The following is a 22,001-nucleotide window of genomic DNA, read 5'->3' on the forward strand; positions in this document are numbered from 1 at the left end:
AGAGGGTACTCACTTCTGAGTCTGTGTCCTCCTTCCTTGAGCGTATGAGTGGAAAGTAAAAGGGCCCTGGCCCACAACCCTGAGAGTCTGAAAGAGAAGGAAGGTCACAGACCCTCTTTCTTCCTTGTTTGCCACATGTCACCACTTACCACCACTTACAAGTCCTGGAAGTCCTAATTCCATACGGTCTCATGTCTTGATTCCATCTCCCACTGCCAGCTCAGGGTTCCTAGATTAAAACCACAGCCTCCTTGTTAAAAAGAGTAGAGTTTATTAAGACACAAGAATTGGAAAAGCCTGAGAAGTATAACAACCTTGGCCCTGACGACAGACTGGTTACTGTGCTCACTGGCCAGCATTGAAGGACGGGTGGTCAGTGTGATGAGAAGGATGATGTCTGTGGCCATTAGCTATGTTGAGGTGCACTGGAGGAGCAGGGAATAGGCAGCCCCTTGGAGGTATATGCATGAGCAAAGAGAGGGAGTAAAGGTCAGGGTATCCGTTGGTGTTATGGAAAAGACAAGCAATAGGTTCATGAAGAAATCATGGTTTTTCAGGTAATTTACAAGAGCAACAAAAACTATGCCTGGGGTAAGGCTAACAACAAATATGCAAAACTATGGGTAAATTCCATTCAATACTGATCCAAGCAAACTGCCTATATAGTTTTTCTTAGAATCTAGGAAATTAATTCTACAATTCATATGGATGATATCTCTTATATGTGGAATATAAAAAAAATGATACAAATGAACTTATTTACAAAACGCTGCCTCACTGACCTAGAAAACAAACATGTTTACCATGGGGAAGGATGGGGGAGAAGAATAGTTAGGGAATTTGGGATTGACATGTTTACACTGCTATATTTAAAATCGATAACCAATGAAGGACCTACTGTATAGCACAGGGAACTCTGCTCAATACTCTATAATAAGTGGAAAAAGAATTTGAAAAAGAATAGGTACATCTATAACTGAATCACTTTGCTGTACTCCTGAAACTAACACAACATTGTTAATCAACTATACTCCCATATAAAATAAAATTTTTTGAAAATCATATGAAAGAAAAGTTGCAAGAATAACCAAAGTTAGTTAGAAAGTAGCAACTTTAAATTACTACATATTAAGAATTACTAAAACTATAGTAATTAAAACAGAGGTGGGGACAGATGGTTAATAGTATGTGTTCTAACAATGATGAAATAATAAAACTAACAAAACTGGGAGAGAAAACTGGAATAATGATAATCTCTTGTGAAATAGCTGACAATCAAAGGATATCATTTATGGTGTAATATAAGCTAGCTTAAGTGCTTTTAGCATACAAAGGGAAAACAAAGAAAGTTATTATTGACTAAAATTGAATGTCGCAGAAGAGAGGGGCAGTAGGCAAAGGAAGATACAAGCTAATGGAATTGTTATTCATGGCAGGGAACCAATCGGTTTAAACAACCAACAGGTAGTTTAAAGAAAGAAGGAACTAAGAATATTAATTATACAAAGATTAACATGTAGACACAAACCACTAAAACAAAACAAAAAAATAGAAGCCTTCCTTAACACAAAGAAGGCTGCAACAACAAAAATGAACATAGAAAGCCAATCACATGATGAAATGCATGCACACACACAAATATTGAACATAAAATATGAAAGAACTGAGACAAAACATCTCTTTTATATAAAAGCATGTAAATGAGCTTAAATGATCTATTAAAAGCAATACAGGACTTTTGTGGTAATCCAATGGTCATGTACTCCCTTTGCAGGGAGCGTGGGCTCAATCCCTGGTCAGGGAACTAAGACACCACATGTCGCACTGCATAGCCAAATGCTGTGTTGAGGGATGAACCAAAAACAATTTTAATGAGAGATTACAAATAAAGTGACTGGCAACACTATATCTGCCAGATAGCAGTGAAAATGGTAGAGCTCCAAGGACCCATCTCACCACAGCAACAGCAAAAAAAATTAAGCAAAAATTTTTAGAACCAACTTTGTCAACTCTGGAAAACATCGGGTGAGTGAACCCTATATCAAGGAAAAGGCAGCCTAAACATGGTAGAAAGGCTTTATGGTATTTTTATGTGCCCTTGTCCCACCAACCCCTGTGGCACATCAATGGTCTTGAAGACCATGGTCCATGTTCCCAAGGTAGGACTCTGGTTCCCAAAGGAGCAGAACAACCCTTATCCGCAGGAGTTACGTTTCTCTACCCTAGCCTGTCTAGGAGTTAGGTTAAGGGCTGACGCAGATGTTCTGTTTTTGTTTTGCCTGATCTGGACCTCGCTCAGGGTAGAAAAGTGGTGGACATTCCTGAAAATATTGCAGAAAATTGTCTGCAGCTACTTGGAGCAAAAGATTACAACGAAAGCATAAAGGGCCCAAAGCTTGGGTGGAAAAGCTGGGGAGAGGGCTTTGGGAAATCAGGGAATTCAAAGAGGCCCCTCCATACAGGGAAAATTTAGAATGCCACAAGCATGCCCAAGGCAGAATACATGCACAAAAAACACCTAAGAAGACCTTCAGCTTTCTCCTCTGGCTGATCTCCAGGCTGACTAAAGAGGCAGTGACGGCTAAAGAAGTGTTATAAATAGCCTAGACATTGAAGGAGTGCTCCAACACAAAGTAATTTGCAAAGATTGGGAAATATTTGTGTTTAAAAATTTTTTTTTCTCTCTTCACTCTTTTTCAAACTTTCCCCATCCTTCACCAGGGAAGGGGATAACTAAAGGAAATCTTTATTAAAATACTAGCTGAACTCATATAAAAACAGACACCAGGGACTATACATGACAAAGAATACTGACTTTATAAATATAGTTTAAAAAGTCACTGAATAAACAGGTACAGCTGCAAACAAGCAAGAAAAATTAACCTGAGGCGAGGGAAAACTCTGACTTCCAGAGTTACCACATTATAATATTCAAAATGTCCAGACTGCAACAAAAATGATGAAGCATGTAAAGGGACAAGAAAATATTATTCATTCCCAGAAGAAATTAACACAAACTACCCCCGAAGAGGCACAGACACTGGACTTACTAGACAAAGAAGCAGGGCAAAGGCTAACAAAGAGGTTTGTCAAGAGAACATGCTGGTCATAGCAAACACCCTTTGCCAACAACACAATAGATGACTCTACACATGGATATCACCAGATAGTTAGTACTGAAATGACTGATTATATTTTTTGCAGCTGAAGATGGAGAAGCTCCATATAATTAGCAAAAACAAGATGAGGAGCTGACTGTGGCTCATATCATGAACTCCTTATTGCAAATTTCAGGCTTAAATTGAAGAAAGTAGGGAAAACCACTACTTTTTGGTCATTCAGTTCAGTGCAGTTCAGTCACTCAGTTGTGTCCGACTCTTTGCGACCCCATGAACCACAGCACGCCAGGCCTCCCTGTCCATCACCAACTCCCGGAGTTCACCCAAACCCATGTCCATCAAATTGGTGATGCCATCCAACCATCTCATCCTCTGTCATCCCCTTCTCCTCCCGTCTTCAATCTTTCCCAGCATCAGGGTCTTTTCAGATGAGTCAGTTCTTTGCATCAGGTGACCAAAGTATTGGAGTTTCAGCTTCAACATAAGTCCTTTCAATGAACACTCAGGACTGATCTCCTTTAGGATAGACTGGTTGGATCTCCTTGCAGTCCAAGGAGCTCTCAACAGTCTTCTCTAACACCATAGTTCAAAAGCATCAATTCTTAGGCACTCAGCTTTCTTTACAGTCCAACTCTCACATCCATACATGACCACTGGAAAAACCACAGCCTTGACTAGACGGACCTTTGCTGGCAAAGTAATGTCTCTGCTTTTTAATATGCTGTCTAGGTTGGTCATAACTTTCCTTCCATTCAGGTATGACCTAAATCAAACCCCTTATGATTATACGGTAAGGATGACAAATAGATTCAAGGGATTAGATCTGGTAGACTGAGTGCCTGAAGAACTATGGACGGAAGTTAGTAACAATGTACAGGGGTTGTGACCAAAATCATTCCAAAGAAAAACAAATGCAAGAAGGCAAAGTGGCTGTCTAAGGAGGCTTTACAAATAGCCAAGGAAAGAAGAAAAGTGAAAGTCAAGCGAGAAAGGGAAAGATATACCCAACTGAACGAAGAGCTCCGAAGAACAGCAAGGAGAGATAAGAAGGCCTTCTCAAATGAACAATGCAAAGAAATAGAGGAAAACAACAGAATGGAAAAGATTAGAGATCTCTTTAAGAAAATTAGAGATACCAAGGGAACATTTCATGCAAAGATGGCAGGATAAAGGACAGAAATGTTAAGGACCTAACAGAAGCAGAAGAGATTAAGAAGAGGCAAGAATACACAGAAGAATTATACAAAAAAAGGTCTTAATGACCTAGATAACCATGATGGTGTGCTCACTCACCTAAGAGCTCACTCACTACATCCTGGACTGTGAAAAAGGAGCCTTAGGAAGCATTGCTACAAACAAAGCTGGTGAAGATAACAGAATTCCAGATGAGCTGTTTAAAAATCCTAAAAGATTATGCTGTTAAAGTGCTGCACTCTATATGTCAGCAAATTTGGAAAACTAAGCAGTGGCCACAGGACTGAAAAGGTTAGTTTTCATTCTAATCCTAAGGAAAGGCAATACCAAAGAATGTTCAAATTACTGTACAATTGTGCTCATTTCACATGCTAGCAAGGTTATGCTCAAAATCCTTCAACCTAGGTTTCAGCAGTACGTGTACCAAGAACTTCCAGATGTACAAGCCAGGTTTTGAAGAGGTAGAGGAACCAGAGATCAAATTGCCAACATTCATTGGATCATGGAGAAAGTAAGGGAGTTCCAGAAAAATATTTACTTCTGTTTCACTGACTACATTAAAGCCTTTGACTGTGTGGATCACAACAAACTGTGGAAAATTCTTAAAGAAACAGGAGTATCAGACCACCTTACCTGTCTCCTGAGAAACCTATATTTGGACCAAGAAGGAACAGTTAGAACTGGACTTGGAACAATGGACTGGTTCAAATTTGGGAAATGAGTACAACAAGGCTGTTATTTGTCACCCTACTTATTTAATTTATGTGCAGAGTACATCGTGTGAAATGCCAGGTTGGATGAATCACAAGCTCCAATCAAGATTGCCAGGAGAAATATCAACAACCTCAGATATGCAGATGACACCATTCTAATGGCAGAAACTGAAGAGGAAGTAAAGAATCCTTTCAATGAGGGAGAAAGAGATGTGAAACAGATCACAATCCAAGTCCCATGCATGAAACAGGGACTCAAAGCCGGTGCACTGGGAAAATCCTGGGGGATGGGATGGGCGTCAGGATGGGGGAAACATGTACACCTATGGCTGATTCATGTCAATGTATGGCAAAAACCACTATAATATTGTAAAGTAATTACCCTCCAATTAAAATAAATTAATTAATTTTTTAAAAAGCTGACTTAAAACTCATCATTCAAAAAACGAAGATCATGGCATTGGGTCCCATCACTTCATTTCAAACAGAAGGGGAAAAATTGGACACAGTGACAGATTTTATTTTCTTGGGCTTCAAAATCACTGCAAATGGTGATTGCAGCCATGAAATTCAAAGATGCTTGCTCCTTGGAAGGAAATGTATGACAAACCTAGACAGCATATTAAAAAGTAGAGACAGCACTTTGCCAACAAAGGTCCATTTAGTTGAAGCTATGATTTTTCACCACTTTTACCACTGCTGTTCAATATTGTGGGGCATCCCTGTTGGCACAGTGGTAAAGAATCTGCCTGCCAGTTCAGGAGATATAGGAGATGCAGGTGTGTTTGAACCGTGGGTCCGGAAGATCCCCTGGAGGAGGAAAATGGAAACCCAATTCAGTATTCTTGCCTGGAAAATTCCATGAACAGAGGAGTGTGGCGGGCTACTGTCCATGGGGTGGCAATGAATTGGACATAACTGAGTACACATACACACATTTAACATTGTACTAGGAGTTGCAGCCAGAGTAATTAGGCAAGGAAAAGAAACAGAAGACATCTCAATTGGAAAGAGAGAAGTAAAATTGTATCTAGTCACAGATGTTAAGCTCCTATATATATAGAAAATCTCAAAGATTCCACAAAAATAAGTACTAGAGCTAATAAACAAATTCAACAGAGTTACAGGGCCTAAAATCAATGTGCAAAATTACTTGTATTTCCGTATACCAGAAACGAACAATCTGTTAAGAAAATCCCACTTAAAACAGTACCCAAAAGAATAAAATAAATTTAACCAAAGAAGTGAAAGACTTGTATGTGAAAAACTACAAAACATTGCTGAGAGAAATTAAAGAGCAATAAATAGAAAGACAACCCATGCCCACTGGACTATAAAATTTAACATTGTTACAACTGCAATACACCCAAGAAACATACAGGTTCAATGAAGTTCCTATAAAATCCCATCACAGTCCAATAGAAATTTTAAAAAATTCCATCAGTGCAGATTTGGAAAAGCCAATCCTCAGTCAAATTCATGTGGAATTGTAAAGGCCTCAGATAGTGAAAACAACCTTGAAAAAGATTAAAAAAAAAAAAAAAAAGTGTGGACAACTCACACTTCCTGATTCAAAACTTATTACAATAAACAAATAAATGACCCTAAAACCCAAAAACCAAAACCATAAAACAAAACTTATGTTAAAGCAATGGTAAACAGTTTGGTAAAGGATAGACATAAATACAGATCAATCTAATAGAATTAGGAGTCCAGAGATTGACCCATACATCTATGGCCAGATGATTTTCTGTAAGTCTCAAGACCACTCAACAGGGAAAGCAGAGTTCAACAAACGCAGCTGGGACTGGGGTATCACATGCGAAATAATAAAGTTGTTCCCCTAACTCATACCTCTTAAAAAATTAACTCAAAATAGGGGCTTCCCTGGTGGCTCAGTGGTAAAGAATCCACCTGCCAATGCAGGAGACGTGGGTTCAATCTCTGGTCTGGGAATATCCCACGTGCCTCGGGGTAACTAAGCCAGTGTACCACAACTACTGAGCCAGCATTCTGAAGCCCACACACTGCAACTACTGAGCCCACGAGCCACAACTACTGAAGCCCACATGCCCTAGAGCCTGTGCTCTGCAAGAAGAGAAGCTACCTCAATGAGAAGCCTGTGCACAGCAACTAGAGAGCAGCCCCTGCTCAGCACAACTAGAGAAAAGCAGAAGCAATGAAAACCAAGTGAAAGTGAAAGTTGCTCAGTCACGTCTGACTCTTTGCGACCCCATATTACATACAGTCCATGGAATTCTCCAGGCCAGAATACTTGAGTGGGTAGCCTTTCCCTTCTACAGAGGATCTTCCCAACCCAGGGATCGAACCCAGATCTTTCACACTGCAGGCAGATTCTTTCCCAGCTGAGCCACAAAGGAAGCCCAATAAAAACCAGCATAACCAAAAATAAATAAAATTATTTTAAAAAATGAACTCAAAATATATCAATGATCTAAATATAAGAATTCACAGTCATTAAAATCTTATCAAAATACATTGGAGTAAATCTTCATGACCCTGGATTGGCAATGAATTTTTAGGTAATATACTAAAAGCACAAGTAACAAAAGAAAAAACAGATAAACTGAACTTTATCAAAATTAAAAACTCTTTGTGCATCACAAGACATTAAGAAAGTAAAAAGGTAAACTACAAAATGAGAGAAAATCTTTGCAAACATATGTGTTGTAAGGGTCTCATATCCAGAATACATAAAGAAGTCTCACAATTCAACATGAAAAGGGAAACAACTCAATTTAAAAATGAGTAAAGGACTTGAATGAATATACATTTGTCCAGAGAAGATAGACAAATAGATAAAAAACAAAGATGCTCAATGTCACTAGTCATTAGGAAAATGCAACTCAAAACAATGAGATACAATTTCACAAACACTAGGTTTATTTCTTTAAAGGAAAATATTAAGTGTTTGTGAGGGTGTGGAGAAATTGGAATGCTGTACATTGCTGGAGGGAATGTAAAATGGTTTAGCTGCTGTGGAAAGCAGTGTGTTGCTTCCTCAAAAAGTTAAACATAGAATTATCGTATGACCTAGCAATTCCATTCTTAGTTATGTACTCAAAAGCACTGAAATGAAGCACTTAATGAATATATCAACAAAGGAGTGTATAAACAAATTGTTGTACATACTTACACAATATTATGCAGCCATAGAAAGGTATGAACTACTGGTATATACTACGATGTATATATACCTTAAAAGCATTATGCTAAGTGAAAGAAGCCAGACACAAAGGTCACATATGGTTCCAATTATGTAAAATATCTTGAATATCCATAGAGACAGAAAACAGATTGATGGTTGCCGGGGCTAGAGAAAGAGGGAATTGTGAGTAACTGCTTGATGGCTACAGGGTTTCCTTTTGGGGTGCTGCAATGTCTGGAACTAGATGGACATGGCAGTGACACAATACTGAATTGTATACTAAATACCACTGAACTGTTCCTTTAAAATGGTTAAGTTTAAGATGTGAATGTCATCTCAGGAAAAAAAAAATCGTAGAATTCAAACATAAAGTAGGAAGGGGTCTGTGCCTTACTATCAGGTGGGGTAGAATTTAGACATCTAAAATATTACTAATTTCAAGCCACACAGTTTTAAGGGTCTCTAATCTATGAAATGTTCTGAATGTTCATTAGTAACATGGCCATCTGAAATTTTTGAACAGAACTTATAACTAAGAGCTGAAAATCACTTAAACAAGCATTTGTTGGATCAAGGTTATGAATGTTCGGAAAGCACACAGGATTAGTCCCGCCTTCTGGGGTAAGTCCCAGATTGGGCACCATGTAGTTCTGGGTTATCTTCTTCAGCTGGCTGCCTTTGTTTCTTTAAATAAGAAGTTAAACCTTTCTTTAAAAGAGAAGGTTGGACAAGATTATCAGTAGGCTGTTAATTTTTTTTTTTAGTTACTAATATAAAAAGTCTATGTAATCTGTTCTCCAAAACAGAGTATAAAAAGGTGAAAAGTCTTTGTTAAAGGGCTACTTTTCATAAACACCAAAACAAATCTCACCCACTAGTGATGGAGGTTGGAGAAAATAGTGCTTTCTAAAGCAGCCAGGAGAGGATGATTTACAGATGAAAAATTAGCCCCAAGTCAAGCCACATCTGGAAGAGAAACAATGTCAAACATCAATAGCTGGGTACAAATGTTACTTCTATTTTTTGGCAAACATCTGATGTGGCTTTGGTTTGAGCAAGAATTCTCTCTCCAAAATAGCTTAAATGAAAAGCTCTGATAACGCACAACATTCCTGGTGTGTTGAAACCTGATTTTTTTTGTTGTTTTTGGACAAAAATACACCTGGAAAACACAGTGTATAAAGAAACAGTGATTAGTCACACACCCCAGGTATGAGACTTACAGTGATTATTGATGAATAAATATTTCTAGCTCACAATGACAAAACTAGCAGCTGCCCAATCTGCTCCCTGGTTTTCTTATACTTGAGCACAACTGCTAATTTTGTATAAATATAAGCAGAAAAATAGCTTTTGGAAATCTTAAAACAAAGCCTATTTTATGCCACTATCCACCCACAACCATCTGTCAGGCTCTGGATTAAAGATGACAGCAACATCCTAAGGAAGTTTCAGGGGGAAAAGCAGTTTCTGAAGTTATGGGTCAATCATTTTAAGCATAGTTAAACTACTTTAGACTGCAAATGTTTGTTTAATAAGTCCAAGAGAAATAAAACTAAGTTTAGTGGTCACATTTTGGTTTAAAATAACAATAAAAAGAATAAAAAGTAAAAAGTAAATTTTTTTATTCTGAAAAATAATTGTTACTCATTCACTTATTTATTCAACGAATATTTCAACAACTACCATGTGCCAGGCTCTATACTGAGTGCAGGAAATACAACAGATATCCGATGCTTGACATCATGAGGCACATGAGCAGATGAAAGGACAAATATAATGTAAAATATTTCTTTATATCACTCACAGATAAGGGACTAGGATAGAAAATAACAGAGGACAGCCAGAGAGCACCTCTCTGAAGAGGGGATCCTTGAGGGCTAAAAGATGAGAAGGAGCTGGCTAATATGCAGAGAGGAGTACTCTAGGCAGAAGGAATGCCCATGTGCAAAGGCACTGAGGCAGGAAATAACTTGTTAAAGTCTGGACCAGATCCTCAGTGGGCTCAAGTGTTGTGAGATGAGAAAGCAATATGGATGAGTTTGAAGAAGGCAGCACAAGACACGAGAGATCTTACAGTCATGGCAGGATCTTAAATTTTAAATGCAATGAGAGGCAATGGGAGGGTTTTAGGAGACAACTAAGATAATCTGATTTCTGAAGGATAACACTGGCTACTAAATGAATTGACTGGAAATAGGCAAGAATAGATGTGGGAAGAAGTGCTGCTGCAGTGCAGCAAGAAACAGATGAACTCAATATACATTTTGGAGCTCAGGTCCAAAGACTTGTGAATGGAATGTACTAGGGGTAGGGGTGAGGAAGGGAGGAATCGAGATGACTCCTTGATGTCGTAACTGAGATGGCAAAGACTGGGGCGACTGGTGGTGGGAACATGCAGGCAAAAGCACATGGTAAGTTTGGGCATGTCTGTGACTTTCAGGTGTTGGCATCAACAAAGCACTGGATATAAAAGAATGGAATTCAGAGCACAGTTCTGGGATAAAGACAGCATACAAATCCATGGTAGGAAAGAGTAGAGAGAAAAAGAGAAGTCCCAAATGCTGTGCAAATACTAGGCAAGCAAAATTCTCCTAAGACGGTTTCTTAAGAACAGTAGCTTTGTCCATGTGGTCGAATACCACAGTAATATACAACTAGAAAGCACAGACTGACAACCCATGGTCTAAACCAGGGATCCCCAACTTTTGGGCCAAGGACCAGTACCTCTTTGTCAGATCAGTGACAGCATTAGATTAGAAATAAAGTGCAGAATAAATATTATGCATTTGAATCATTCCGAAACCTTGCCCCGACCCCCCCAGTACCTGGAAAAATTGTCTTCCACAAAATTGGTCTCCGGTGCCAAAAAGGTTGGGGACTGCTGATCCAAACAACCTGAAAGTACCTAACACTGGTGGCAACTGAGCATTTGAAAAGTGCTGATTAGACCATCATGGGGGGTGGGGGGTGGGGAGTGGGGAGTGTGTGTGTGTGGGTATGTGGGGATACCATTCTCTCTCTGGGCATGCTGATGTTCTGAGGGTGATCTGAGAACTTAAGAGTGCTTGAGATAGTATGATGTGAGGTACACTTCTGAATTGCTACAGAGAATTTAAACAGCCACAATTTTCATCTGTGATAACCTGCAATGCAGAATTATTTTTTAAAGCATATGATCTCAAAATTTTAAAGGAAGCATGTTTTAAGCTTCTATATTTCTAGTAGCCATGGAGCTCACTTAGTGAGAGGCATTCTCTGTACGCTCTTGGAGCTAATGGGACTGAGCAAATAACTTAACTCTCCCTTATTGTAACAGCTAAGGAAATAAATTTTGAGCTTTTCTATAAAGTTACTTATCCATGGTCACAACTAATGAACAGAAAGATTAGAGTAGTCATTCCCAACCTTAGCTGCAATCAGCAAACACCATTTGGTCAATTTACAAAAAATCACTGACCAACCAATCATATAAGCAAGCAAACAAGATATGGTATCCCAAACCACTTGGAAATTCTGTCAGTCTGGGTAAGATCCACACATCTGTGCTTTTAAAAGCTCTCCTGGGAGCTTCTGATGGCTAGAAGGACTATACAGGGCTTGAGCCTAGGCTTTCTGATCCATAGCTCATTACCTTTACCTCCTCTTTACCAACCCAAACCACCCATCCCTACCGACCTGCCCTCTATCTCTGCAGTTCTTCTGAAGGAAACTAGAGCCCCCTGGATCCAGATCTTCCTCCTAGATAGCTACCAATCTCTTTCTCTGCCTCCTCCTACCTCAACTTTCCCACCGGCCTCATAGTTTTGCTATTCACACTTCATTCCACTACTCTTTCTCTAGCTGGTTTCATCCACCCAGTTTCCACAAGGCCTTCGTACTGATGCTGGCCAGTTTATCTCCAGCCTGGATCTGATCCCCTGCCCAATAGCCAGGCCTGTGGGATTTATGACTTACTTACAAAATAACAAAATGTTTGCATTAGTGTTAAATTGTTTACCTACAAAGATATGTAGTTTTCTTCATGTTAATCCAAGGTATACTGAGATGGGGACACTGTGATGAGTAGCAGTGGGATGCAATTCAACCAATGATATAGATGTGCACATACACACTTCGGGTGGCCCTGTAATTCCTATCCCCTAGTACTTAACTTATGCCTTTGTCCAATCCCCATCCACTGAGTATGGGCAAGGCATGTGACTTACTTCTAAGATATAGAGTATGGGATTTTATGGATGGGACTAAGGTCTTTAATCAGCTGACTAAGCTAATCAAAGCAGACCAGACAGCAAGAATCTGATTATAGACCCGTCTTTCACGAAAGCCTAGGTCTTCCCTGAAGCAAGACTTGTCGTGCAGCAGAAACTCTTCCATAGCTAGCTTTGAAGAAGCAAATCATTAGCATGCTATAGCCACAGGCAAGTGAATTCTGTCTACAACCTGAGGGACCTGACAAAGTAGATCCTCCCCTATTTAAGCCTCCAGAGAACACAAGAGCAGCTGCCACCTTGATTTCAGCTTTGTGGACTCCCACCCCACAATGTGACATGTGTGATGTTCATATTACTTACCACTCAGCAGTAGACAATACAGACATCTCATGTTAAAAGCTGAAACCTTGTATCTTGGCTATTCCTAATGTGGGCTTACTTGGCCACTAAGATTTACTTACAAAGTGAGACTTGGGAGCTGTGTGTGCCCATGACCAGCAGCGGCCCTGGGACTGAGCAGAGGAAGAGCACAGTGTTCTTCTATGTGCGAATGGTTAAAGGTCTTCAACAATGGCAAATGTCATTGGTTTAGAACGTGCTGTTCATCAGATCAACAGAGCTGCAGATACACTGCAGGTGAAATAATTTTTTTGTGATTGGAGTCAAGTTCTCTTGTTCTAGCAGTGGAAGGTAAGTTCAGAATTCTAGGCTTTCCTGAGGATAACAGGTGTCCACTCCACAGCAGAGTCAGTGTTCAGAGATATTTTATCATCTCGACCTGCAATGTTATTGTACTCAGTCAGCCAGGGAAGAAGCAGTTTTGCTCAAATATATGATATTACCAGAGAAGTTTCATGAGAATAAAAACACATCTTTAATTACACACAGAACTCTTAATCTTGATACAAGATCCCATTTTGAGGCAGCCCATGCCTAAAATCCTATGTCAGGTAAATTACTGCTAAAGATGTATGTGGCTCAGTGTTACTTTCCTCTTCCCTGTTAAAATGTCAAGCTTTGCAGTATTAGCTTCCTTAGTGGCTCAGTTGGTAAAGAATCCACCTGTAATGCAGGACACACAGGTTTGATCTCCAGGTTGGAAAGATCCCCTGCAGAAGGAAATGGCAACCCAACTCCAGTATTCTCTCCTGGGAAATCTCCTGGACATAGGAGCTTGGTGGTCAAGAGTTTATGGGGTCACAAAGAGCTGGACACAACTTAGCAACTAAACCACCACCACAGCAGAAATAAGAAACAATTCCCCTTTCAGATTAACAGAAGAAACATGGTAGGAAGGCACATAGGGTCTGATTTGGTATTGACCCTTCTGAATGGTGCTGGTAAGCCTACGGACACTGACAATGGAATGGAAAGCAAGGGAGCCATCCAGGGAGGGAAGAGGGGTGAGGGAAATTTGATTCCTATGGCATCAGAGCTGGCAGAGATTTCAGAGGTCATCTAATTCCACCCATGTGTCCTATGATAACAAGTTCAGAGACATGAAGATAAAGATGATAAAATCACAAGCCAATTAATGGTAGAGGAACGATTAAAGCCCAGCTCAACAAATTCTGATATTCTACTGCACTGTGTAGTCTGTCCTGTTTTCCCGAGTTTGCCTCCTCCAAAAATAAAATTCTTGTGCCCTTCTGAGACTTGTACTCAAAGAAGTTGGTTAGAATTCTTAGTTCTGCACAAGCTAGGTTGCATTATATGATGTAATCCAACTGTCAATATTTTAGTCATTGATGACAATAAGGACTTAAACTCTAGACTGACGGCATGCTGGGCCTTAGCTCCCACATCCTTGGTGAGAAGCCAATGACATGCTGGCCACATGCACACTTGCACCAAGCTTGTCAGTGTGGTCTCCTTTATAGAGTTTTAGGAAATTGCTCATCTTACAGATGGGGAAAGCAAGGTTCAGAAAAGGCTACTCAGCCAAGTCCTGGCCCAGACCCAGCTTCCAAAGCCTTGTGCTGGTTGAGAGCTTTTGCACTTACCGGCTAAGTCTGGCAGACAGAGGAGTATAAACTGATAGGCTGGGTTTGCTTGATGGATGGCTAGAAGCCACAGGTGGATCTAATGGACTCAGTCTGGGAAGCAAAACACAAACATTAATTGCCAGGTGGTGTAAGAATGGAGGAGGTTGTTTTCTAGATGAAATTTAAAACTCTGCTATACACATACTGCCAATAAGTGGACTAACAAGTCCAGTAAGTAGTCCTCTGAAGGGTACATCCTTCTTAAAGATAGGAGGCCAGTGTTAAAAGTGTGGTGACTGTACTGAAGTCTAATTCCTGGCTTAGTAACTTATCAGCTGTGTGACGTAAGGCAAGTTAATTTCTCTAAATGTCCTTTTCCTGATCTGTAAAATGGGTAAAATAATAATAGTACTTCACACACTGTTAGGACTAAATGAAAGTCACTGAGAGAGAACTGTCATGCTCCATAATGTTTGCTGTTATTATGTTGTGGTTAATGATGAAAAACATCTCCTGTTTAACAGAACAAAATATTCAGAATTACTACCCTTAACCTTTTGAAATGTATGTTTGCCAAGTTGATTAAGGGGCAACTCAGTCAAAGGTAATGGCACCCCACTCCAGTACTCTTGCCTGGAAAATCCCATGGACGGAGGAGCCTGGTAGGCTGCAGTCCATGGGGTCGCTAAGAGTCGGACACGACTGAACGACTTCACTTTCACCTTTCACTTTCATGCGTTGGAGAAGGAAATGGCAACCCACTCCAGTGTTCTTGCCTGGAGAATCCCAGGGACGGTGGAGCCTGATGGGCTGCCGTCTATGGGGTCACACAGAGTCGGACACGACTGAAGCGACTTAGCAGCAGCAGCAGCAGTCAAAGGTGCATTACCAGCCAATAAAATTTGTTCTAAATATAGCATCATTCAACTCAAATACAGTAGTACATACAAGGGAGACATTTCTGAAATACTATTTCTCCTTACTACTCTTCCCCCTGCCCCCCAAGAAAACAATCCTGCAATTAAAAAAAAAAAACAAAAAACTACTAAGCACAGTTACAATTACTCTAGTCAACATTAAAAAAAAAAAACAAACAACAGAATGGTGTGTGTACTATACGTATTTTAAAGATGTGCCTTCTAGATATCTTAATTTTTCCCTTGGGCTTTTGCAAAAGAAAGATATGCAACATATCTTCAAATATACTTAGAGCTATATCATAATAATTTATCTAATTAATCATAATGATGATTTTGAATTACCAGGGAAGGAAGGGTACTCTAGGAAAGCAGAAAAAGGCAGTTTGTAACTATTTTTACCTATACTTAATTACAAGATATCCCAGCACATGAGTTACCCACTTTGTTTAAAAAATCACCCAACAACCAAACAACCTATTACCCATCCCATCAGAAAACATATTCCAAGGACTTTATAAGCTTACTGAACTATAAGTATTAGTTTAATCACAAAAACCAAGAAATGGTGGAACTGCCCAGTGGAGGGCCTGTGTAAAAATAAACTATTCTTGGGACTTCCCTGGTGGTTCAATGATTGAGAATCTGCGTTCCAATGCAGGGCACATAGGTCTGATCCCTTGTTGGGGAACTAAGATCCCGCATACCATGGGGCTAAGTCTGCATGCTGCAACGAAGACCTAGCGCAGTCAAAAAAATAAAAATAAATAAACTAAGCTTCAACTTGATAATGTAAAAACAAGTATCTGTCACTTAAATTTTGAAAAGCATTGGAAAAATGTATGTGCAAGTAACAGAAATGATACCTGTGAAACAGCTACAACCCCATCAAAATAAGGCCTATTTTTCTATTTTACTTAAAAAACAAAACTTATCAGCTTTTGATGAATTCTGAATCTGCCACATCTCCAGAAACTGTAGACAGTTTTTTGTTTTATATTATTTATAACATGTGTATCACAAGGCAACTTCGTTTCATGCTTTACTTCGGTGAAATGGAAATAAAACTTTTTTCTGAAATCAGCACTAAAGTTGTTTTGAGTTCTTAATAGCATGGAGATACATCCAACTAAAAGCAGAATGAATACAGTCAAACTACATATCAAATCAAAATTATTTTCTTTATATCATCAGCAATGAGTAAGTCCAGAGGTAGTATGGCAGAAATGAGCATGGATCCTATCAGGTCACAACCAACGAAGAAATTAAATTTATTTTTTCCTATGGTTTTGACTATAAATTGCTTTACATATTTAGGACCTGAATAAAAACCACTCTCAGCAGAAATCTTGGCCATTAATTCAACTGACATATCAATTTACAACCTTTAGGACTGCAGATATAAAAAATGTAAAGTATAAAATTATGTAGTTTGAAATGGTTTTAATCATATTAAAAATACTTCCCAGTACTTACTTGACAAAACCCCCTTGCAATATAATTCTAAACTTTTATTTATAAAATGAGGCTCACTTATGAGATTTCAATGAATGTTACACTGCAAATTACTTACATTCTGTAAAATAGTTTAAGAACTTTTCCCTATCAAAGGTAGTTTATATTGGATTATCTGAAACCCAATAGTGCCCACAGATGAGCTGCTTATAGTTCTTTTCATTAATGCTTGGAAAGCACTGTGAAAATGAAAAGTGCTGTTAAGTGCTATCATCTCCCTTAAATTTTCACTTACACTGTGTGCACATTGTGAAATAAACACATATGCAGCATGTCCATGTTTGATATGTATTTTTATTTCCCTGCAGTTTTCACTTATCAAGAACAAGTAACAGGGAAAGTTGTCTGAACTAGTGCATAAACAAACATTCTGAAACACCACTACACGTATCTAATATACAAGAACCGTATAAAAAAAGTCACTAAAACACTACACTATGAAGGTGTCCAACGCTTACAGTCAGACTTTTTCCAACCCGTTACTTGCCTTGTAGCCACAGGAAATCTCTCCAAAATTGAAAAGACAATCTTGCCACAACCCTCCCCCCCTCCCAACACCTGGGATGGCTCGATATCTAGACTTCCAATAATTATTGCAATGATATAATGCAATACATACCTGGTAAAATATCCTTTATGTGGTGTGTTACAGTTTTAAAGCCAGTTAAAATATGCAGTCTTCGGATAAAATGTAATCCTTGAAAATTTTTCATACCTGCACAGTTTAAATGTACTAGATGCATAATTTTTCCTAGTCCTTTTTTTCTGTGTAATCATTTTTTATAAACTGGTATTATAAATAGAAATATACATTCAAAATATATGGAAAAGTGAGTCACTACATTAAATTTGCATGTATCGATCCATCCCTTTCCCCTGCACAGTAATAGAAAATACTATTTTGCCTTGAACTTCATATTTGACAGTGAAATGCCACTAAAGTATTTACCAAAAAGTCCATCTAGTCAAATTGTGAAACAAAATGAACCAAGTGAAAACTTTACAGTTCCTTTAGAAAAAAATTACAAGAATTTCATTTCCTAGCTATGAATCTTTAACTTTTTAGACACAAAGTTGGATTTATTTTTACAAGATACAAAATGTAAACATGGCAAAATAAATAGTTAAAACAAGTGATGCAGGATCCCATTTCATGCTCATGATCCCATTAAAGAATTATTTTTTAAAATCCATTCAGTTGCAAATTCAAGTGCAAAAGCATGATGATGAATATCTACTATTCAAGTAACAGAAATAATATTGATGATACAAATAAACTATTTTACAAGGTAGTGATTTTCCCAATTTTACAAAATATACATCATATATCGATTTAACATCCGATATACTATAGTCCATTTAGGTCCATTGTTATGCTCTGTGATCCACAGAGTTTCGCCTTTTGCATTCAGCTGGAATATGAATGACTGCACACCATCAGCACAGGTCAAAGCCACATGTTTTAGGTTATGTCACTTCCATAGCTACTGTTGTCTCTGCTATTCCATTTAAACCCAATCTTTCTGGTTCATGGTTCTCTCTATAATAAGGCAAAGAGTAAAATAAACATTAATACTCTCTAGAATATGATGTTTCTCATTTAGTAGTTACAGATGCATTTTATATAATTACAACTAAACATACTGCACAAGAACATCTCCCATTTTTACAATTTCCATACAGGAATGAGGAAAAGTTTTCTTTAGTTAAGAAATCCTATGAACTTGATTATAATTATTTACTTAGGAAAAATAGCAACTTAACAGTATTTCAGTAGCAGTCAATGATAAATTACTTATGAAACATAGAGCACAGGACAATTCAAGCTTTTTACAATAGACAGAGCATATGATGCTCATAAGTAATAATAATGCGGAGCACAATATTACTTAAATTACTTTCCACTACAGTTTTACAGGTTTATGGCCATGTAGTTATTAATCTATGCAGATCAATTTTTTTGATTCACTGTTTGCATGCATTAGTGTCATAGAAAGAAAAAAGCAATCTGAAATACATTATCATAGATTTTAGTTAATTCCAGGATATTCTCAGTTCTAAAATATACACAGAATAATTTACTTTCCCTTTGGGTATAATGTTAAAAAAATACAAATTTGATTTGAAAACTAAAGCTCTGAAAACTAACAATAACTCTAGCCTGCCAGACTGCCTAAAGTACAAAGAATATAAGAATAACTGAAGCTGATGTATTTTTTCAGTTTGATGGTTCCCAAGTTGATGTGGACTATCTTTCCCCTTTTTTTAAAATAGCAGTTCTGATTGGCATTTAAACATTCTACTAGGGACCTTAAACAAATGATCTAAGTCACACAGCTTTAGACTAAGCAGATATTCAATACCTGTTGAAAGGCAAGTCAATCAGTTGACAAGATATCTATGGCTTGAGCAGTAAAAGAAAAAAAAGGAAAAGTCTTTTCCTCCCACAGGATCTGAGCCAGCAGAAAGAGACAGAATGATACTTGAAATACACACACACACACACACACACGCACACACACACCTGGCTATGCTGCTGATGGCACTGCTAGGAGTAACCTTTGGCACTCTGTCCATACTGGCAGCAACTGTGGCAAGTTTTAAGGCTGTTGGCGATGGTGCTGAAGTCCGTGTATTGATATGCACATTGACTGGAGAAACAACACTGACGTTATTGAGGTGCACTGCATTTGTCAGGCAGGAATTGTTCATGGGAAGCGTTTGAGGACTGCTTGTGCACAATGCTGGGATTAAGTGGTTTGTAGTGGTGTGGCCAACTGTCCTTACAAGTTGTACAGCTGAAATCCCTGGGCTGGATGATAAAGCCATATTGGTGGAGTATAATGTTTTAGAGGTTCCTGAAGGAGAAGAAGAAAAAAACTGTTCAACTCATGAGACATTAATTAAACTCTTTAAAAAATTAGGAGTTTAAAAATAAAAAGAAATGCAAACATTTGTAATCTAATTAAATCTCTGAAGAGAGTTTCTAATCGATAACTACAACCTATTCACCTTTACAACCCCAAAGATACCCTCTTTCTACTAGCCTGCATAAAACGGTTTTGCAAAGTATTCTGCTGCCTTCATATATGGACACTGTGTAACAGGACAGAGAGGTCTTCTTGGAGACTGAGGGCAGGTGGAGATGAAAACTGGACTTCCATTAGAATTTACACAAGGAAGAACACCAGTAAGGAAGGGGAATCACAATCACAGGTATATGGAACAGCAAGTGGAAAACCCTAGGGTCTGAGCAGAAGTTAAAGGCTGATAGGAAGAACAAGTCTTTGAGGACTCAGGGTAGCATGAAGCGGAAACAGTGTCACAGCAATAGTGTAGTTCACAAGGAGGGGTCACAGAAAGCAGGCCTGTGAGTGTGTAAGACTGGGAAGGTAAATCCAATTTCCAACTTACTGACAGACCATCTGGACTATTAACATAATTCTCCTTTTTATAAATGCACAATTGATTCAACAATGATGGTTAGCAATTGGCTTGATGTGACTGCTAAGATGTGAGGTAAATGACAGTATGTAGATAAAACTAGGCAGGGTGGACTGTTACACAGGTAGGTATCTACTGGGCATGGGAGAACCCAGGGAGCAGGCTTGATGTGACTTTTAGAAACATCGAACTATTCCACCACACACAGCCATAGAAATTACGGAGTCCTAACTGATTTCTTGTACAATGTTTCCCCTCTGGATTTAAAAATCAAAAATCATATCTCAAATCACTGAGTTGCAACTCTGAGCTAGTAAGTATCACTTGAAACAATAGGCTTACCTGAAGGCTGGACAACACCGTTTATGTTGCTGTGGCCAGTGTTCTGTTCCTTGGCTACCTCACTGCGACTTGGAACAGGTGCACTGACCACTGCAGATGCAGCAAAATGGGCGCTGGCTGAGTCAAGTGTTTTAGACATACAGTCAGAGGTGCTTGAGCCCTATAAGAGAAACAAAGTTAAACTCTCAACTTTTAGATGTGAGTTCACAAACACTTAAAGAAGTGAGAAAACCCAAGAGGCTGTTGTCTTTTTCATTCTGAACAGTTAACAAGTGTTTATGTTAAGAGATATAGGACTTCACAGACTATTTTCATCTGTGAAATTAAGAAAGTTACTTTATTATTATTTCTTAAACTGGGAAGCAACTATTTATGAGAAACAGCTAGGGTAATAAACAATCCAAATCTTTAAGCCCTATTCATTTTTCCAAGTGTTAATGCCTTTAAAAATACTTGACAATCTATGATTATGTATTTTTTCCCCTTATATCTCTTCTGATATTTGCTTCACATATCTTTGTTTCTTTGTTGCTAAAGTGTCTAATGGTTTATGATGTCTATCTTCTTTGTGAATTGTACCTTTCATCATTAAAAATATTCATCTTTGTTTCATTTAAAATAAATAAAATTTTTAAAAATACTTGACAATCTAGATACTGTGGGCAAAATGAAATGACAAAGATGACTGACAGCCACTTTTGTCCCAATGTAAAAATGTATCTTAGCCTAACTTTTCAGTAGGCTGAAATTACCTGAGATTCATAAAGGGCAAACAAAGGCAAGTTTAATGGTCATGTTCCTTTTGATTCTGTATAAAACTAGTTCAGGGTTAGTAACAGCTTTTTAGAGGCTTAAACAACAGAAATTTATTCTCATACACTTCTGGAGCTAGAAGTCCAAAATGAGTCTCACAGCCTCATCTCAAGGTGCTGGCAGGGCTTCTTTCTTCTAGCAATTATGCTGTTATTAGGTATTTATTTATACACTCTTGGCTCTACTGTCAATCATTTAATGGTGCCTAAGGAAAACTTGGAAGGAATGATGCTAAAGCTGAAACTCCAGTACTTTGGCCACCTCATGCGAAGAGTTGACTCATTGGAAAAGACTCTGATGCTGGGAGGGATTGGGGGCAGGAGGAGAAGGGGACAACGGAGGATGAGATGGCTGGATGGCATTACCAACTCGATGGATGTGAGTCTGAGTGAACTCCGGGAGTTGGTGATGGACAGGGAGGCCTGGCGTGCTGTGATTCATGGGGTCGCAAAGAGTCGGACACGACTGAGCGACTGAACTGAACTGAACTGAACTGATGAATTCTTAGTGAACTTTCCAAAAATATGTAGCAACTTCTTTCCTAAATTAAAAATACTATATTTGGCTCTAGTGCTC

The 22,001-nt window shown here is 38.6% G+C and overlaps 1 protein-coding gene across 6 annotated transcripts in view; it reads right to left on the reverse strand.

The window, feature by feature from the left end:
• Positions 1 to 17,877: 17,877 nt before the first annotated feature.
• EPC2 (enhancer of polycomb homolog 2) overlaps positions 17,878 to 22,001 on the reverse strand; it is a 279,917-nt gene continuing 275,793 nt past the window's right edge. For all 6 annotated transcript variants that reach the window (XM_055572649.1, XM_055572647.1, XM_055572646.1 and 3 more), the window contains 3 exons: positions 20,613 to 20,772; positions 19,351 to 19,684; positions 17,878 to 18,366 (listed from right to left, as the gene is read on the reverse strand). In XM_055572649.1, coding sequence (XP_055428624.1) covers positions 18,294 to 18,366; positions 19,351 to 19,684; positions 20,613 to 20,772 — 567 coding nt within the window. In that variant the 3' untranslated portion in view covers positions 17,878 to 18,293. The remainder of the gene's footprint in view (positions 18,367 to 19,350; positions 19,685 to 20,612; positions 20,773 to 22,001) is intronic.

This window comes from Bubalus kerabau, chromosome 3, assembly GCF_029407905.1.
Source record: "Bubalus kerabau isolate K-KA32 ecotype Philippines breed swamp buffalo chromosome 3, PCC_UOA_SB_1v2, whole genome shotgun sequence".
NCBI lineage: Eukaryota > Metazoa > Chordata > Mammalia > Artiodactyla > Bovidae > Bubalus > Bubalus kerabau.